At 42.9% G+C, this 20,183-nt stretch overlaps 1 protein-coding gene and 1 long non-coding RNA gene across 5 annotated transcripts in view; one reads left to right on the forward strand and one right to left on the reverse strand.

Annotated features, from left to right (window-relative positions):
- CCDC90B (coiled-coil domain containing 90B) overlaps window positions 1-6,792 on the reverse strand; it is a 52,072-nt gene extending 45,280 nt beyond the window's left edge. Inside the window, exon 1 of one of the 4 annotated variants that reach the window (XM_077867247.1) lies at window positions 6,290-6,792. In XM_077867247.1, coding sequence (XP_077723373.1) covers window positions 6,290-6,389 — 100 coding nt within the window. In that variant the 5' untranslated portion in view covers window positions 6,390-6,792. Of the gene's footprint in view, window positions 1-5,843; window positions 6,031-6,289 lie in introns of those variants that run through there. The other 3 variants (XM_077867248.1, XM_077867246.1, XM_077867249.1) reach the window with 3 other exon arrangements.
- On the forward strand, window positions 5,847-17,212 carry LOC144294988 (uncharacterized). Its single transcript, XR_013362330.1, has 4 exons — window positions 5,847-6,998; window positions 7,979-8,030; window positions 14,562-14,685; window positions 16,962-17,212. It is a non-coding gene; the product is annotated as an uncharacterized LOC144294988 (long non-coding RNA).
- Window positions 17,213-20,183: the final 2,971 nt, after the last annotated feature.

Below are 20,183 nucleotides of genomic sequence, written 5' to 3' on the forward strand. Positions count from 1 at the left end.
CCTCTGAGCAGCCCACCATTTTATCTGAAAAGTTCTAACATTATTCTGTACATGGCAAACATTCAGTAAATGTTCTCTTTTAGTATTCAGATATGCTAAGAGTCAGTAAAAGTTGTAATATACATCAAAAGTTTTGGGTATCACTGCCAGATCTCTCATTACTAGAAAAGTAGAAACCACTCAACTCTCCTAGGGGCTCAGAAGTCTTTCATAGAGCTACGGTAATTATTTATACCTACATCCCTATATAAAGTAGCTTTTTTTTTTTTTTTAAGATTTTGTTTATTTGAAAGAGAAAACAAGAGACAGCATGAGCAGGGGGAGGGGGAGGGTCAGAGGGAGAGGGAGAAACAGATTCTCCACTGAGCAGGGAGCCCAACATGGGGCTCTGACATGGGGCTTGATCCCAGGACCCTAGGATCATGACCTGAGCCAAAGGCATACACTTAACCAACTAAGCCACCCAGGTGCCCCTGAAGTAGCGTTTTGAATGCCCACTCTCTTACATATCCATTTTATTTCCATCATAGTTCTCAGCTCTAATCTGACATTGGTTTGTCTCTCTGAACCAGAATGTAAGCTCCATTTTTCATCACTGTGCCTTCAGTACCTAGAATGGTGCTTGGCAAATAACTGGGCTACGATATTTTATTGTTGAAACAATCAATGAACGTGATTTTAAATCCTGGAATAAAGGGGCACCTGGGTGGCTCAGTGGTTGAGCATCTGCCTTTGGCTCGAGTCATGATCCTAGGGTCCTGGGATCGAGTCCCACGTTGGGCTCCCCAGAGGGAAACTGTTTCTCCCTCTGCATATATCTCTGCCTCTCTGTATCTCTTACGAATAAATAAATACAACCTTTAAAAAAAATCCTGGAGTATTTACTACTATCAACTTAAAAGACCTAGCAAATTGGCTCATTTTTGCAACGAATGTCCCATTTCAATAAATTTCCAATTTTTAACATAAACAACAGTATGGTTCTTTTCCATATATTGTGATGAATTTCATTAAAACATATTCTCTTTCAGAAAGAACTTTGTCTACATATAACTTCATTACTATTATGTATTAAATAAAATAACAGCTAATTAGTATAACTATTAAACACTAGGTACTATACTATTTTTTTTTTTAAGATTTTATTTGAGAAAGAGAGCACACAAACAGTTGGAGGAGCAGAGGAAGAAGCAGACTCCCTAATGAGCAGGGAACCTGACCCGGGCTTGATCCCAGGACCCCGGAATCATGACCTGAACTGAAGGCAAATGTTTAACAGACTGAGGCACCTAGGGTGCCCCATATACTAGATATTTTATATACTATGAAGGCAAGGTGGTATCATCCATCTTTTTAAGAAAAAACAAAACTCTAATCTAGAAAAGGTAAAGCATTTTACCTAAAGTCACAGAGTTATTGGCAGAAGCAGAATTCAGATTCAGATTTTCTGACTCCAGTGTTCATGCTCTTTCTTATCTTAAACCACTTACGATATCTAGACACTTAAAAGACACAGCTGCAACCTCAGATATTACTTTTCTGCTACGTAGTGGAGGGAAACTGATTCTTTCCTGTGTATTTTTTTCAGCCAACAAATACTTGAGTGCCAGGCACAGGGGATGACGAGCAAAACCAGATATAACTGATACCTTCACTGACTTTGTGGACTAGTAGGCAGGAAAGAGATGTTTAAAAACAGTATCTAAATATAAACTCTAAAATGATGAAAAAGTAATGACCAGTCCTTTACATCAATTCAAATACTCAGATAAATTCTATTTAGAGATAATAGGAATAAGATGTAAAGGTGGATCAATTTTGCGCGTGCGCGCACACACACACATTAGCACAGTGGTCAGCAATCTTTTTTGGCTTTGAGTGCCATCTAGAAGAGTTAAGTGATTAAGTGATGTGCCTTTGTGTGTCAATATTAGACCTGAGGAAGAGAAAAAAAAATCAGAGGGAAAAAAAGGGGCAGCTTTCAGTACTATTTCCAATAACAATTGCATTCAGAATGATTTGTATCCATAGTTACTCATCCTTGAATAGAAGTTTAGTATTTTATTTGGGGTTTACTGCAGGGGAGGGGAGTAATATTTATATAACATGGTACCGCATTCACACCTATTATTTATTTATTTATTTATTTATTTATTTTTAATTTTTATTTATTTATGATAGTCACAGAGAGAGAGAGAGAGGCAGAGACACAGGCAGAGGGAGAAGCAGGCTCCACGCACTGGGAGCCCGATGTGGGATTCAATCCCGGGTCTCCAGGATCGCGCCCTGGGCCAAAGGCAGGCGCCAAACCGCTGCGCCACCCAGGGATCCCACACACCTATTATTTATTCTTAAAATTCTCATGTTATAGATGAGGAAAACAGGTTCAGAAATGCTAAATAACTGCCTGAAATCTCATGGTCTCTGAGCTATGCAGATGAGTGCTCAATTCCTCTTCCTTCCACAAAGGGAAGCTTCCTGCTGATAATGGGAGATCATATAAATACCCAATACTGGCTGCAAATCTCTGCAGGGTGCCCCTGTGGTCTCATGTCTCATGTCCCACCGTGCTCATTTTTGGCCCTCCACTCTCAAGGACTCTTAATTCTTTAATTCCTTTAATAACTTGAGAAAGCTCTCTTTTTTCTTGCTTGCTCATATTTATCCTTCAAAGTTCAGTTTCAATGTTTCCTCCACCAGAAAGCCTGCCTAAAAGTGTGTGTGCTCTTTTAGGACAGGCGTTTCTTGTTAGGGTTTCTCACAGTATCCTAGAACATTATTTTGCCACACCTCACAACTTACACATTTATAGGATAGTTAACTCTTCACCTTTCCTACTAGGTCAGGGATCAGATCAGCAAACCACAGTGTGGTTTGCAACACAGCCATGTTCATTTACTTATGAATGAAAACCATGAGAATTTTAAAAACAGTATCTACATATAAAGTCAAGTTCAAATGATGAAAAAGTAATGGCCAGTCCTTTATACTTATGGTGCTTTCAAGCTACCATGACGAGAGTAGTTGCAAGTGACCATATGGCCCACAATGCCTAAAATACAACCTGGATTGTTACAGGAAAACTTTGCCAACCAGTATATTAGATTATAAAGTCCCTGCGAGCAGGAACTACACCTGTTCTTGCTCATCATGGAATCCCCAATGCCTAATACAATTCCAGGTGCTCAGTAGGTACTTGCTGATTGGTAAGAACTGTGTTAGGTGTTGTGGGTACAATGAAAAGCAAAGCTGTTGTTTTACATCATGTGCCATCAAGGTATATCCATAAGGGAATACAGAGGAGAGACATTTGGCCCTCAATGAGAATAAAGGGGTAAAAATAGCTATTTGGATGAAATCTTACCATTTGCAACGACGCGGATGGAACTAGAGGTTATTGCGCCAAGCAAAATAAGTCAATCAGAGAAAGACATGTGACTTCACTCATATGTGGAATTTAAGAAACAAAAGAGAGGGTCATAGGAGAAAGGAGGGAAAAAGTAAAATAAGATGAAATCAGAGAGGGAAACAAACCATAAGAGACTCTTAACTCTAGGAAACAAACTGAGGGTTGCCGGAGGGGAGGTGGGTGGGGGGATGGGGAACTGGGTGATGGGCATTAAGGAAGGCACCTGATGTAATGAGTACTGGGTGTTATATGCAACTGATGAATTCCTGAACTCTACCTGTGAACTAATAATACACTACATATTATTTGAATTTAAATAAAATATTTTTTAAAATGGCTATTGGAAAAGATACCAATTATAGTAAATTTTAAAGAGGAGTTAATAAGGCACGAGGAACAGGATGAGCAAAATTCACAAAGGCATGAGCTGCCTTTGCTACTTCTACTTTGGGCTCTATTTACTCTGGGGATGAGAAGGGTGTGGAGAATACAGAACGATCTGTGAACATTCATTCCTTAGGTGTATTCGTATAGTTACGTAATCCTTGGCTAAATCCTCACAATCCTAAGAGGTAGGTGTCAACACCCTCCCCTACAGTAGGACTTTCAGAGTACTCTTCTTTGGAGGGAATAAGGAAATGGAATTTGATATCCACAGTAGGGCTTCATAAATAACTCATAAGCACTTTTAAGAATAAGTCTTTGCAAGCATATTAATAGGTAGAGGAAAGTAAGTAACCAGAATCATTGTTTTTAGCTCAGGGTGGGATAACAGGTCCTTAAAAGTTCCCAGAACTTCCACAACTGTACAAAACCCCAAACCCTCCTTTTCATACATACCTATGTTGTGGTTTTCTTAAAGTGAGAAACAAACTCATGGTTGAAAGGCTTAACCAGCATCACAAAGCTGTTAAATTGTATATCCTGAATTAGCACTCTAGTCTACCTTGCACCAAGCTGCCTCTTTGCCAGAAAAGGCCAGATTTTACTTTTGATTAACACATGTAAAATGCTGTCTCATTAAATCTAAGCCACAAGTTGTTTTTTTTTTTAAGCCACAAGTTTTATATTAATTTAGTGTTAACTTTAGAATTGTAACACTTCAGTGGCATAGCTGGTTATTAATATAAATTTCTATATGCTGTTCTGTTGACATATGCTTTGCTAGGTACATCACAATTACCAAACTTAATAAATAACACAGAAATCCCTGGGCTCCACCCTTGAATGCTGACTCAGTAGTTCTGGAGTAGGGCTTAAAACTATGTATTTTTAAAAAGTACCCCCAGGGTTTCTATTTTGCTAAGTTTGGGAAACAGTAATGAAATAGGAAACCAACACTATTAAAACTTAGACAAACTGCCTCACCTTCCCATGCCCTCTCTTATTGATCTTTAAAAAAGAAATTGGACTAAATAACAGATCCTTCTGTGGGTACAGTTCAGGGTTTTCAAATTCCTTGATCACTGACATTATTAGGCAAGTTTAAAATACACAGCAAGCATTCAATTAACATTTGTTCAGTGATGATGGACACAAATCATATTAGGTGTAAAGAGGCACTTAAGATGTTTTCCAGGGTGCCCGGGTGGCTCAGCGGTTGAGCGTCTGTCTGCCTTCAGCTCGGGGTGGAATGCTGGAGTCCCAGGATCGAGTCCCCCATTGGGCTCCCTGCATGGAGCCTGCTTCTCCCTCTGCCTTTCTCTCTCTCATAAATAAATAAATAAAATCTTAAAAAAAAAAAATTTCTCCAAGAAAGTGAGATTCAAGCAGGGTAACTCAGCAAATATGTAAGACATCACTGTTTACTTATGAAGTGCTTTCTAGTACTTCAAAGTTCATTCTCCAAAACTGTTTAATATACTTTGCTTACATACTCAAATGAAAACACATTATCTCTCAACATTTACAAAGATAAGTTTGAGAATGGGGTGATTTCCCAGGGTTCAAAAAAAAAATGCTATCTCCTTTTTGTAAAGTCCATCATAAGGTGTATGTGGAGTAAACACCTAAAATCTGTAACGAAGTCTCTTGTGACAGACACTGGAAGCTCAACAGCACGGTCTAATAGGCGGCAGATCAGGGGCAACCTTCCTGAGTAAAATGAAGCAGCTAGAATGGCACCACGTACAGTGGGCACTGGGTGGCTCACCTCACACAGCAATGAAGATTTAAGAAAGTGAACAGAGAACGCCAGGGTTAGTTCGAAGTGCCTATCCTGTGGACAGCCTTAGTTTTTATAAAGGGGTGTGTGTGTGTGGGGGGATCTTGGAATTGTCCCTCAGCATAAAGTCAGACGTCCTTCAGGACACAATGCCAAGAGTTGCCAACAAGTTCGACGCTTGCAGATTCCAGCAATTCACGTTTTGTTTTGAATGGCTGCTACAGGATCGCAGACTACTAGAAATTACAACGAAAATAAAGCCAGCCTGACCTGAGATGTATGCTGTTGTCTACGAAAAACGTGGACTCGAGACAGCGCCCACATACCACGACCCAAGATCGAACAGGCCACGAGAGACACCGCAACTCAGCACACGGATCGCCCCCGAGAGAGCTCCGAGGGCGCGGGGCCTCGTTAGACAGGCGGGAGCAAACGAGAGCTGAGAAAGCAGCGTGGGGGGCTCGAACTGTGGAGGCCTGGTCGGTACCCCAGGCTCTCGGAGCCCCGGTATCGGAAGGGGAAGGCGGTCCTCTACTCGGTCCTCCCCCTTCCCGCCCCAAAGCCACCGGGCCAGACCCAGTGGCGGGGTCGCCAGTCACGGCGGGGCCGGGAGGGGCGTGACCCTCTCGCCGAACCGCGCGGCCGAGCAAGCAGAAACCATTGGCGGTCTCCTCAGAGAGCACTCGGGCATTGGTGACAAGTTGCCCTCGTCTCACCTCTTCGCAAGGCCAGCGAGAAAGGCCCGCCGGGGCTCCAAACCCGGCGGTCCCCACGACCCTCAGAGCGCACGAGCCACCAAACACAGCGACTCCACATCTCCTGCTTTCGGGCCGGCGGGAGGAGGCGAAAGGCTGGCTGAATCACGCTCAGGATTTCGGGCAAGGTAGTTCTGGCACCGCGAGGATGCTGGGAAGTGTAGTTTTCCGCCTGCCGCACAGGGGACCGCCGGCGCGGACTCCAACCGCCGTCCTGCAAAGATGGGCCTCTGCACAGACGGACCCACAATCCAGGAGCATGGTTCACAGCGGCTCCGCTCCTCCCACCGCCCCTTCCCGACCGCCGCACGACGTTACCGCCCTAAGAAAGCGGGACCGCGTCTGAGAACCTTCTAGCAACCGTTTCCTAGCAACGAGGAACAGCTCAACAGCGAGAGTTCCCTGAGAAAGCCGGCGGCCATCAGGCGCGCCTGGCCGAGAGACGGAGTCACATCCTACCGCGGGGAAACCTGGGACCTAAATCCTCGTCCGCGGAGCATTCCGGGAGATCGCGCAGAAACCTGGGAAATGTAGTCCAGAGAGGGCCTCATTCATGCTGGTTCACGACCTACTGCTTCGCCCTCTGGTGTACAGGAGGACGAACGTCAGTCCCTGTCTCGGCGGAAACCGTTTGTTGCCACAGTGGACCTGATTTTCACCACTTATCCCTGTGAGGCCTTTTACTACAGACTTTGTTCCACACAGTAAAAACGCTGAAAACAGCAACGCACAGTAGTTGTGGGGTCCAGATATGCTAATATGTTCTTCGTAAATTCTAAAGTGGTCACAATCGTTAGGTTTTAGTGGCTTAATTATTCTCACAAGGATGTAAACAGTTAGCCCTGGATTTTTTTTTTTTTTTTTTTTTTTTTTTTGCCTAAATACAGATTTATTGCAAACCAACACTGGACAGGGGACAGCCCTGGATTTTTCTACCTGTTTGTTTTCAAAGCTTTGTGGGCAAGCTGCATAAAGTACCCTTCTAAGCACTGAGGCACATTAAAGGAACAACACTTGGTTCCTGCCAGCAAGGGCTTTAACAGGCAATTTATGGAAAGGAAATATAAATGGCTATTAAAGATTGAAGGAAAAAAAAAAGAACAACTTAATCTCACCAGTTAAATGAAAGCAAACATAAAGAGCTACCAGCTTTACTTATTAAACTTAAAAAAAAAATTACTGATCCCAGCAAATATGTAATTAGATAGGGTCATTCACACTGCTGGCAGGAGTATAAGCGCAATACGTTTGAAAATTAATTTAATAATATATATGAAATTTAAAAAGGTGAATAGCCAGAGGTTCCCTTCTAAAGATTTTATCCTAAGGAAAAAAAAATCATATCTGTAGCTAAGATTTTTAAAAACTACAACCCATGATATGCTATTTGTAACAGTAAAACATTAGAAATAATCTAAATATTCAATGTGATTTAACAACTTGCACTAATGTCCCAAATTGGAATACTATACAATCATGTAGTTGCAATTATTATACAAATGAGAATATTATACAATCATGGAATACTATATAATCATTAATATGACATAATCATTTAAAAAATTATTTATATAGACACATGTATATTAAAGTAATGATATATACATATGTGTATGTATACCCAATATGATTGTAATTCTGTCGATTAAGGGATGATCACTGTTCTGGAGGAGTTCACAGACTACTTGGAAGATAGAGACCAGTAAGTGGGACCACGATATTTTTAATTACCTTAAGTAATGATTATGGAAAAAGTATATCTTTGAATATATTAACTATTCACACTTCCTGGTTATTATTTACATTACTGTAAACCTCCAGGACAGAAATAGTTGATTAGTCACGTGACCAGAGAAGGGCCAATCCTATTTTCTTTCATGGATCACCTGCAGCAAGCAGCCCATGTCCCTGCTGGTGCACTTGTTCTTCTTCTTTGTATCCTCCGTGATGGCAGACTCATATCTGTCACCGTTTTCTCCAACATCTGGCATAACTCCTGGCCCAGAATGAGCCTTCGGTAAATATGTGTTGAATGAATCAGTAAATGTTTGAAGTATAGTCACAGTTTGGTGAGGAGCCCTAATAGACCGGCACATTGAAGTCATTTGGAAGATGGAGCAATGTTGGGGGAGACAACACCGAAAACAAGAATAAAAAAGACTAAGGAATTGGGTTTATACAATAGACTCTCAGGAGATTTTGAATGTTTTTAAGCCCAGACTGGTAATAGCTAGATTGAGTACCTTTCCAGGAAATACTACTTGCCAGTCACTAGTACAGGCTTATGAATCAGTGCTCCTCCTAATGCCTGATGACGTGGCCTGGCCATGAGAAGTGTTCTCTCCCTGAAAGCAGCCTGATTTATTCACACCTCACAGGCCAATAGCTTAGCGGGGAAGTGGGTCCTAGCTTTTTCATTGTGAAGGGCCACTTTTATTCCTATGAGCCCCAAGTTTAAACATATCTTACACTCTTTATCAATCACATATATGAATCATTGCTTATTTTCCTATTTTTGATTATTTTAAGACATGGATAATTACCATTTGGTGAGTAGAAGATAGACAATACTGATCCACCACCACACTGATAACATTCAGCTGAAGGTAAAAGTACTTGCCAGTTTCTCTGGTGGTTTTCAGTTTCATCTCCAGTGATGGTACAATTTCTTCAGGCATGTGAAATTCCAGGTCCCTCATGAGGACTTCAATACTTTTTCTTCTGAAGTGCAGAGGTCTGGGAACCTAGGTTGGACATAATTGCAAGAGATGGTCAGTGGCCTTCTATCTCTGAGTTTGTAGCTCTGGTGACTTCAAGGAGAGAAGATACAGCCCGGACCGCTCCTCACATTGGTCCTTTTTGGTCGGAATAGGTAATATGAAGAAATCCTAATGTATTTTTCAAATCAGGTGAATGAGGCCTTGAGAGACAGATGGGACCCAATGGGCTCCTTTTCCTTCCTTTTTAAAAAAATCTTATATTTATTTATTCATGAGAGACAGAGAGAGAGAGAGAGGCAGAGACACAGGCAGAGGGAGAAGCAGGCCCCACGAAGGGAGCCCGACATGGGACTCGATCCAGGGTCCCCAAGATCACACCCCGGGCTGCAGGCGATGCTAAACCGCTGAGCCACCGAGGCTGCCCTCCTTTTCCTTCCTTAGTTTACTTTGAGTTTTTGACACTAGGGGGAGTATGTGGACAGAACAGAAGACAATCATTTGTCCTTAATTCTGCAACTAATTTTATAGTTTTTGTATAATCCTTGAATCAGAGGAGCCCATTGTCACAAAAGTTTTGGCTTGTTTTTTTTTTTTTTTTTTTTTTTGATATTTATTTATTTGAGAGAGAGAGTGAGCACAGGGAGGGGTAGAAGGAGAGAGAAACTTCAGCAGACTCCTTGCTGAGCTTGGAGCTTGATGTGGGTTTGATCATTAGGCTTAACCAATTGTGCCACCCAGGGGCCCTTGTACTATTTTATGTTAATATCACATTTTTCGTATCTTGAAAGGGACCACAAACCCCTCATCCCTCACAGGTCTGGGGCCTTTTTGTCCTGATTGTACTAGGAAGCTGGCAATGACAACCAATTATAAGTTTGCTGATTATAGTGAATCAGGAAAAAGATTAAAAGGAAAGAAAAAGAAAACAAAAGAATTGTTAAAACATCATTATATTTTGCAATGTTACATCACACCTGATAGTGTCTCTCACTGATGATTCATTTAATTTATTCCTTCAATTCATCCTTATTGAGTACTATTTATGATATTAGGCACTTTGCTAAGCCGTGAGGATCCAGACATAAGACATAATCTGTTGCCCTCAGATTGCTATCAATACTATAATACTATTACTAGTTGTAAACAATACTATGGTGAAGGAGAAGGGTGCCGAGAGAATGTGTAAGAGAGGCTTGTACTACCCAAAGCAGGGAGCTTTGGGAAGTCTTTTATTTGCAAGGATGAGTAATTTGGTTAAGTGGATTTGGTGGATGGTGGTATGGGCGTGCAAAAATCAACACTGCTTGCAAAAGCCGGGAATTTTGTGTGAGAGAGTTTGGTTCGTTTGAGAGAATGGCTGGAGCAATGGGTTGAGGATAGAGAGATTCTGAAGGGGAGGGTAGGAAAGGTGGGGCTGGCCTTCAAATTCTCTTTGACTCCATCTGTGCATAAAGAGGAATTGCTGAAGGGTGTTAGGCTGGGGACTGGATTAAAGAGAAAGGGTCTCTGCCTGTTATTTGCTTAGTCCTCTTGTCTAGAGTAGATGAGTCAGGGCCATATACTTCACGGAGGTCTCCTGTCCCAGATACTGACCTGGAGGATCTTCGAGAACCTCTCTTTCCTGGCAAGAAATAATCCCTTACCTGGCAGAACCTGATCAGAGAAACCTTCCTCATGGGACAGTAGGCTGCCTTGGATCTCAAAGACACCTGCTGGGAAATAGGATTTCAGGGCCTCCTCATCTTCAGGGCCCAGTTTCTACACTGGGGTAGAGGAGAGCTGGCAAATTTCACCAAAGCCTCCTGTGGTCCAAGTGCTCCCCTCCCTAACCATAGAGTGAGACATTCTTTTCAAAGAACTCCTGATACATGGGAGTTGCTTTATCTATTCATGTGAGCTCATTCCTATACATAAGTACATTCGAGCTCCTTAGCAACTCCATAAGTTGGGTATTATTGCTCCTATTTTACAGATGGGGAAACTGAGGTTCAGAAGGGTGAGGTGACCTATGTCCCAGGCCACAGAGCAAGTAAGAGGTGGCGATCAGAACTGAACATACTGTGCTTGGGACAGAGAAGTCACACTGTCACCCCTCCACCGTTTGTGTCCATTGAGCATGGGGCATGGGTTGTGAGATCATGGCTACTATGAGGGACACATGACCTCTCATCCTCCAAGAAGCTATTCCACATCTTTTTTTCATTTGTTCAAGAAAACAGAGTTTCTCAGAGGAGTGGTAAATAGGTTTCGTCTTCATGACAAGTCTCTCCGACCGATTGCTTGGAACAAAGCATTGAGTTGTATGAGGCCACATGGGAAAGAATACCCATTGTTGACTGGCAATGTCTGCTATGGATGCAGAAGAGGGAAGGGGCAGCACATACGCCATTTCTCATGCATCAAGATCCTGCACCAGTCGTGACGTTTCCAATGACACCCACCTCCACCCCCAACACCCATTTTGCTCACTTTCTCTTACTCCTTCCCTACCCTGCAGGGAACTGTTCTGAATGCCCATTTAATAAGAGCTTTGATGTCCTGAGCAGGTAATGGGTGCAAGAGCTGAGGGAGGCGGAGACCCAGAGGTGGAGAGGAGCCAGTGCGGGGTGGCAGAGCTCCCGCTCCAGACTCCCGATTCAGGCCTTCACCTGCTGCCCTGCCTGGCTCTTGACAGGAGCCCTGGACTTTGTGCAGAGCTGACCTGCACCACCATGGGGAGTTTTGGCGGGCTCTTCGTTATTTTTATACTGTCGTTCTTACCCTGTTTTCAGCTCCTACTGTCAAGATGGTCTTTCTTTTACTGGTAGCTCTTTCTTCTGTAACTTAGCCTCTTTCCTTAAAAAAAATTTTTTTTTGAGGTGAGATTCATATAACACAAAACTAAACATTTTGAAGTGAACAATTCAATAACATTGAATACATTCACGATGTTTTACAACCACCACCTCTATCTAGTCCCAAAATGTTTCCATCGCTAAAATGGAAAACCCTTTACCCAGTAAACAGGCTCTCCCCACTCCCTGCTCCCCGCAGCCCTTAGCTCCCTCCAACCTGCAGTCTGTCTCCGTGGGTTTATCTATTTTGGGTATTTTATATAAAAGCAATTGGATGTACAACCTTTTGTGTTTGCTTCTTTCATTTAGCATAATGTTTCAGAGGTTTGTCCACACTGTAGAAGATCAGTACTTCATTTGTTCTATGGCTGGATAATATTTTTTTGGATATATATAACATAATTATCTATTGATCCACTGATAGACATTTGGGTTGTTTCTACCTACATTTGACTATTATGAACAGTGCTGCTATGAACATGTGTGTACATGTACTTGAGTATCTATTTTCAATCTTTCGATATATATCTAGGAGTGGAATTGCAGGGTCATATGGTAATTCTGTTCAAGTTTTTTGAGGGAAGACCTGTTTCTTTTTGAAGTGGATGGGGAATTCCTTGTGAAAGGGGTAGACATTTGCTTTTGGAAGACCCAGAGATGAAAAGGAGTATCCTCTACAGATGAACAGAACAGGTGTGGCTAGATATAAGAGAATTTGAAGTGGAGAAACTTTAATACTCCAAAGTGCTATTGGCAGGAGTGAAATGTGGCCTGGGGTAGAAAGCCTCTGGGTGGTAAGAGTCTCCGGAAGATGGCACTTGACCTGGAGGTGGTGCTCCTTCCTCTAATGCCCAAGGGACACTTGTGACACTGCTTAGCTCCAAGAAGCTGCAGAAAGCTCAGCAGGATTGTGAACCTCATTAAATTTGAGCTTTTTGTGAGTATTTGTCATATTAGGAATTATGGCCATAAATGAACCATAGAAATACTGTTATAGTGATTCTATCAGCACTTAAGGGATGAGCTTGGAAATACTACAGAAAAAGAGACTGAGAATTCTTAAAACCTCAACACTAACAGGTGGCCATTAAAGGCAGGTATGTGTGGAACATGGGCTGTGTGGGCCTAGGAAAGGACCATAATGCAGAATCAGGATGACAAATGAAGACCTTCTAGACAGGAAGAGGGCAGAAATATTTCTTTAGATATGCCTGGCTAAGGATCAAATGGTTTCACCATTCTTGAAGATCCCATCCCAGTATGGTGGTTATAATTGGTTTTATGTATACTTATGCTTTAAAAATTTACATAATAATTTTCATATGTTTTATTTGTTGGGTCAGGTTTGTTTATTCTCAGCTTTTTTGTGGCCATGATTAAGGTTCTAAACCTTGAATCATGCAGATAAAATTCTGATGTCCAGAATGGGCAGACCAGTTATGCAGCTTATAGATACAATATGTGCTCTGAATACAGGTTTTTTTTTTCTACATTTAAAGCCTTGATCAAACCACTATGTTGCCACCTTGGTCAAGTGGATACCAAGATGTCAGTATAATTTCTGACAAGATGGCCAGCTCTTAAGTTGATGGGCACATGCAAAGGCCTAGCTCTTTTGGTTTAAATTACCCGGACAATTGCCTTGCCTCACTCCTCAATACAGCAGCACAGTACAAAAGATAAATATCAGAAGTTATGTCCTTTTAGAGAGGCAGGCACCTTCACATTTGGATCTGAAATCTGAAGCCTGTGGCCCTGGAACATAAGCAGTTTCTTTACAGAAAGTTCCAACAAGGAGGAAAAAAATCTTGGAACCAATCTCGCCTTTGCCTACAAAATGATCAAACTGTAATTATCACATTTAAGGGGTAATTGTTCCAATTGTACCAGAATGGGATGCTCCAGCCCTCTTTTTTCAGCTGACACAAATAGAATTGCTATGAAGATGGAATGGTACTTCCAGAACAGCCTGCTTTGAGCTTGTTCTTTTTATAGTGACTCTAGGGTCAGGGAAAGGTGCTGTGTGGGCTGGCCCAATCAAGTCTGCTGGGGTGTCAGCCTCTGAAGCTCTGAAGCTCTTCCCTCTTCACAGCTATGTTCTCTGATACCCACCTGCAGCCACACAGACCCAGACCCCAGACTAGCACCCACATTGACCTAAAACGTTAGGATTTGAACCATTCTTGTCAGATACTAGCACTTGTACAGGAGGCCTGATAGTTCTCAGATATACCACAGGGAAGATGAAGTAGGGGTGTTGTGAGTTGCCTTCATAAGGGCAGGATGAGGACAATAGCATTTCAATAATAGGAACCCCAGGAGATGAAGAGAGGGAAAAAGGAAAGATAGTATCACATGCTGAGCAACTACTATGTTTTAGGCACTATCCAGGGCACTTTCTCATATGTCATTTTAATTAGCAAATCTCTGGTAGTTGAAGCACAGAAATGTTGGCGGTACAGTGTTTGGAAGTCAGCCAGGTGAGCAGTCCTTTTTTGGGAGTGCTAACGTCTTGAACTTCTGCCTTTGGCATTCAGTCTCTGGAGAAGATAGTAGCAGGACCGAAGCAGACACCAATCATTGCACACTACTTGTGAGCAATTGGGGTGAGCTTAGATAAAATGGTGGTGGGGTTGGAAGAGCACACAAGAGCACAGAAATTCATTTTTCTCTTTCTAGTTGTAGATCACATGGGAAAGGGGCAGGGAAATGGTGAGAAATGAAGCAGGAGCAAGACCCTGAAGGACCCTGTATGCTACGTAGAGAAGTTTTGACTTTCTCCTAGGGCACTGGAAGGATACTGGTAGGTTTTAATAATATGATTTCATTTGGACTTGGAATCGCATGTGGGTTGTCCAGTCGAGTATCTTACTGAGTTTTCTAGGAAGATTTAGAGCAAGAGGGTGGTGGACACCATGCTACATGTTGGGGAGACACTATGTTTGTCAGGAATTTTCTGGTTGCTAGCGGCAGAAACTCACCCTGAGAGCCAACCATGAGTTGGTTGCACATGTCCTCCTCTACCCACACAGGGAAGAATGGTTCCGTATGCAGCCTGGAACAGCTGGAATAGGGTCTTGAAAATGACCAGGTCTCTTGTCATCTCTTATTTTTATTCCCTGATGCCTTCTAGCTCTACAAGGTAGAGTCATGGTTATGATGATGGGCTCTGGAGCCAGTTGACCTTAGGCTTTGTTACTTGCTAGCTATGTGATATTGAGCAAGTTACTTAATTTTGCTTTGCCTCAGTTTCCTCATTCACAAAGATAATCATATTATTTACCTCTGGGGGTGTTATGAATTAATGCACATAAAGGGCTTGGCATGGTGCCCAGTACATAGAAGTTGTTTTAAAAGTGTTAGTATTTATTACTATTCTTCAACTACAGTCTGGCTTCTCCCATATGGCAGAAAAACAGCCTCTGACAGCTCTGAAGTTTACATCTGACTTTGGCTGCCAGAGAGAGAGAGTGACTGAGTTTTCTCTGGTCTCATGTCCAAACATCCAGAGGGAAAAGTTTCATAGGCCAGCTTTAATTTGAGTTTGCTCCTGGACCAATCAATGTGGTCAACTGGACAAGTGCCATGACTGCCCCACTTTGATCTGTGGTTCCATAGAGAGCAGGAAAGACCATCAAAACAAAGTCACTGGCCTGTCTATTGGAGAAGGTAGGATCCCCAGCTCCCCCAAGTAATGGGCACCATGATGGAGGCACTCACCAAGTCCAGCAGACCTTCACATTTCATAGGGTACTTACCAAGGTCTTTGAGACGTCTGTATTTGAGGAATCCTCCTCTATAGCTTCACACTATCCCACAGAATTCAGAAAACATATAACAGAAATATTGTTATCCTATCAGGCTCTATTCATAGATGTGACAAAGGACTATGGAAATACAATTGATGTTAGGCTCTTGGGTTCCTGGTCAGCTCTCTGGCCCTAAGGATTTGAACTGCTCCCTGACAACTGTGCCTGACTCCTGATTTCCAATCAGCAATGCTTTGGTCCTGCTCCCATGGTCCTTTGGTCCTTGGCCATCTGCCCCACACAGCCTTCCTTTTTTCCCTTCTTTGAGAGACTAACTTGCATCTCCTGATGCCCCTAGACCCTTTTACTGGGATGCAGGGACTAGATTCCAGTCTCTTGTCAATTCTCTTACAAATTCTTTTCTAACAGAGTAGTATAACGGTGATGGTGGAGATAGGAAGAGCCACCATTCTCTATCCTCTTTTGTTCTCCAGGGTCTTGTCTATACAAAATCATCTCACCATCCTTTTGGCTCAGTAACACTTTCCTGAATACCAGCCCCAAAGCAACGGTGATTTAAACTCTCTCCTTAACAAAATTCCAAATTAGCCCAGGTCTTCAACCTTTAGGGTGATTTGAAAATGCTCAAAATGGGGCAGCCTGTTCAGTGGTTTAGCACTGCCTTCAGCCCAGGGTACGATCCTGGAGACGTAGGATCAAGTTCCACGTTGGACTCGCTGCGTGGAGCCTGCTTCTCCCTCTGCCTGTCTCTGCCTCTCTCTGTGTCTCTCATAAATAAATAAATAAAATCTTTAATTAAAAAAGAAAATGCTCAAAATGGAGAATGTTAACATCTGCATATGTCAAGGATCTCCATACTCAGTTGAGCCAGGTATAATTTTGACAAGGCAGGAGAGCCCTATGAAGGGTTAAAGAGGGGGAAAGGCACAGGAAATAGGGCAGGTCATGTTTCCAGGATGGTGAAAGCTGGATGTTCCCAAGCCTCAAGGTAATTAATAGGAAAGATTACATAGGAAAGATTCATAGGAAATAGGATTGAAATGGTACAATGTGGCCACCAGAATCTCCAAGACAAGGAGCATTCTTTTTTCAAGCAGCCACATGTGGGTAAGATCTTGATCTCTTACTGTTGTAAGCAATGAACGGAAGCTTATATTATGAAGAAACAGGGTAGAGTTGGTGGGGCATGTGTGTGTTTTGTTGTCCTTCTGGAAGTCAGCCTCATTATAGTGAGCAAATGTTTTCTCATAGTAGATTTAAAAATTCCTCACCTCATAAAACATTTACTCATCTTTATTTCACTTTCCAGAAGATGCTCAGAGTAGTTGCAGTGAACACTTGTGGATTGGTGAAAGGCTGCCTTCTAAGTGAGCTTTCCGGAACATAAGTATCTCTCATATAAAACCTTCTGGGGGATCCCTGGGTGGCACAGCGGTTTGGCGCCTGCCTTTGGCCCAGGGTGCTATCCTGGAGACCCGGGATCGAATCCCATGTCGGGCTCCTGGTGCATGGAGCCTGCTTCTCCCTCTGCCTGTGTCTCTGCCTCTCTCTCTCTGTGTGACTATCATAAATAAATAAAAATTTTTAAAAAATTGTGTTTTTAAAAAATAAAAAAATAAAACCTTCTGGGAGTCCCTCTTTTTGATGGATACATATGTGGTTACATAATTAGTTGCCTCTCTAGACTATAAACCCCTGGAGGACAGTGACTAGGTCCAATCCATGCCCATGACTCCAGCATCTAGCCCAGGATCCTGAGCAGAGCAAGTTCTTAGTATGTCTTGGGTAAACTGATCCATGATGAAGAGTGTGAGTCTGAGTCTGAGGAATAATTTTGGAAGGTGAAAGGCCAGGAGCAGTCTGAAAGGGTATGAGGGATCATAGTTAGAAATAGCAAAATCTGTTCACCTGTTTGGCACAAAGGGGCTTGGAGAAAAGCACTTATGGCTCTCAGAATTGCTGGGAGGACCAAAGAAACAATATCATTCAAGCTTCCAGGAATGACTCCCTCAAATCACGCTGTAGAGTTGCCGCCTTTGCCCAAATCAGGAAGCTGCTGCCACAGTTGTTGCCTCTGAATCCAAGGCAGGTCTGACTCTGTTCTACCCTAAGAACTCATGCTGTGTGTCTCTCCCCATGCAACTCTGTTCTGAATTTAAGTTTCAGACCAGGGCATCTGATGAGAGAAACTAAATCACATTTGGAACTTCAGGGAAAAGGAGTTTGGGCAGTTCTGTTTTTAGTTTTGCAGCCTCTGTCCAGAGCATTCTACAGAGCCCCACATAAACCAGTTCACCACCATGTCTGCCACAGTGGGGCTGCTGGGAAGGCTGCTGGGATGGGGATGAGACAGAGGGAACTACACTGCCTCATTCATTCAGCAAACAATAAATGAGAACAAGCTCTGAGATCTTGCTGTGTTTAGGGCCTGAGCTGGGAGAGGTGCAGAGGCATGGGTCCTGCTCCTGGGGTCACTGCAGGTCCTAAAGAATAGCGCAGAGATGCTGAGGTTGAAACTCTCAGGCCTGCCTCTGGATGGAACTAGCTCTAGGTGCCAAGTGAGCACGGTGTTGCAGGCAGGAGTAAAGTAGCAGCCCCAGCACCCAACCACTGGAAGACAAGAGAGTATAGATCCTGGCAATGAATCAGGCTAGGCCTACCAGCACGAGATTATCCTTCCAGGCAAAAGCCACTCTCACAAAAATTCTCAGAGCTGAGGGCCTTGGAAGTTAGCTGGTCTGATGGTGGTGATTGCACAGGCTTCCTCTTCTCTCACCTCCCTGAAGAGTGATTAAAATCATTCTTAGCTTTATCTAGACTCTTGGTTTTATCTTTTAGTTTTTATGTTCTCATTTTGTAGGTCAATATGTGGCAGGTTGCCTCCTAGATGTAATATGTGAGCTGGTGTAAGAACAGAAAATTAAGTAACAGCAAGTGTAAAACTGTTAATAAAATCAGGACAGGAAGGAATAATAAGAACTTGGTTTTCACTGTACCTTAGTTACTGTGGCAGATACTTGAGGCTGGAAATGCATATGTGAGGCTGCACTGTAGGTCCTTTCTAAAGGGTAGAGGATGGGAAAATCATCATCACAGAAAGAGCTGGAGAGGATACTACTTAAATCAGAAGGACATATATGTGAATGAGCTTCCAGGGCCTAAATTGCTCAGATTCCATTTATTTTGTCTCCTCAATAACAGTGTGGGGTCTGCTGGCCCAAATCTGAGTCTATGTCTGAGCAGTGATTTGTCCTACCCCCATCTGAAGGACCAAGCACTAAGTAAATAGTAACCATAGCAAAGTGTCATGCCAGCTCCATGGGCTGTCAGGAGTGTGTGAAGGCCTGCTCTCCAGCCTCTTGGGCATTGAAGTTGGTGTGAGAACAAGAAAATGGAACATTTCCTTTTTTTAAAAAATAGATTTATTTACTTTAGAAAGAGAGAGAGAGGGAGCACATGAGAGGGAGGGGCAGAGGGAAAGGAAGAGAATCTCAAGCCGACTCCAAACTGAGCACACAGCCCAATGCAGGGCTCAATCCCACAACCCTGAGATCATGACCTGAGCCAAGACTGAGAGTCTGTCACTTAACTGAATGTGCCACCCAGGTGCCCCAAGAATGGGGCATTTATTGAAGAGATATGTAGTAGTAAGGAAAATGGATGTGTGAATCCACCCTTGGAGAGATGAAAGACAGGCCTTACCTTGGGGGAAGGGAGATATCCTGAACACAGGCATAAAGGAGCCCAAGAGGTGCAGGGGATGCATTATGAGCAGGAGGTGCGTTAAGGATCCAGAGCCTCAGAAGCAGGGTTGTGCATATATATTGAGCATATATACTCCTGTAGTCTAAGTATTCATCCTTTCCTCTTGTCTTCCTCACAGTTTCTCACATAGTGTTGGATGCATGATACTTTTAGGGTCATTTCCATCCAAAAAAAAAAAAAAAAATCAATGGTATAATTTATGCACTGCTAGGCCTGGCAGTTCAAAGACAACTACAGCACAGTCCCCATCCTTGAGGAGCTCAGGGTGCCGAGGGAGGCAGATCATAGACAAGTACAGTGTGCTGAGTGTCATGATAGAGCTGAGCCGTGGGAACCGTGCTGAGCCTAGGGATTCAGAGAAGTCGGGTTAGGGTAGGCAATGCTGGGTTGGATCTTGAGGGATGAGTAGGAGCTGGCTGGTATACGAGGTCAGGCGGGTCATTGTAGGCAAGGGGAAAACATGAACATAGGTTTGGAATAATAGTGCTGATGGTACTGCTGATGGTAATAAAAGCTAAATATCTGGAGTGTTTCTCATATACCATGCTCTAAGAAAAACACGTGCATTATGCCATTTAATCCTTCCAAAATCCCTGTGAGATAGGGACTCTATTATTCTTGGTTTACAAATTAGAAAGCATAAACATAGAGTAATTAATGAACCCAGTGAAGGTCATAGAGCTAGCGAGTGGCAGAGCATGACAGGATGGCCTTGAATTCCATGCCAGGAAACTTTTTTTTGTGTGTGTATATTTTTTTTATTGAA

The sequence above is a fragment of the Canis aureus genome, chromosome 23 (genome assembly GCF_053574225.1).
Source record: "Canis aureus isolate CA01 chromosome 23, VMU_Caureus_v.1.0, whole genome shotgun sequence".
Taxonomy (NCBI): domain Eukaryota; kingdom Metazoa; phylum Chordata; class Mammalia; order Carnivora; family Canidae; genus Canis; species Canis aureus.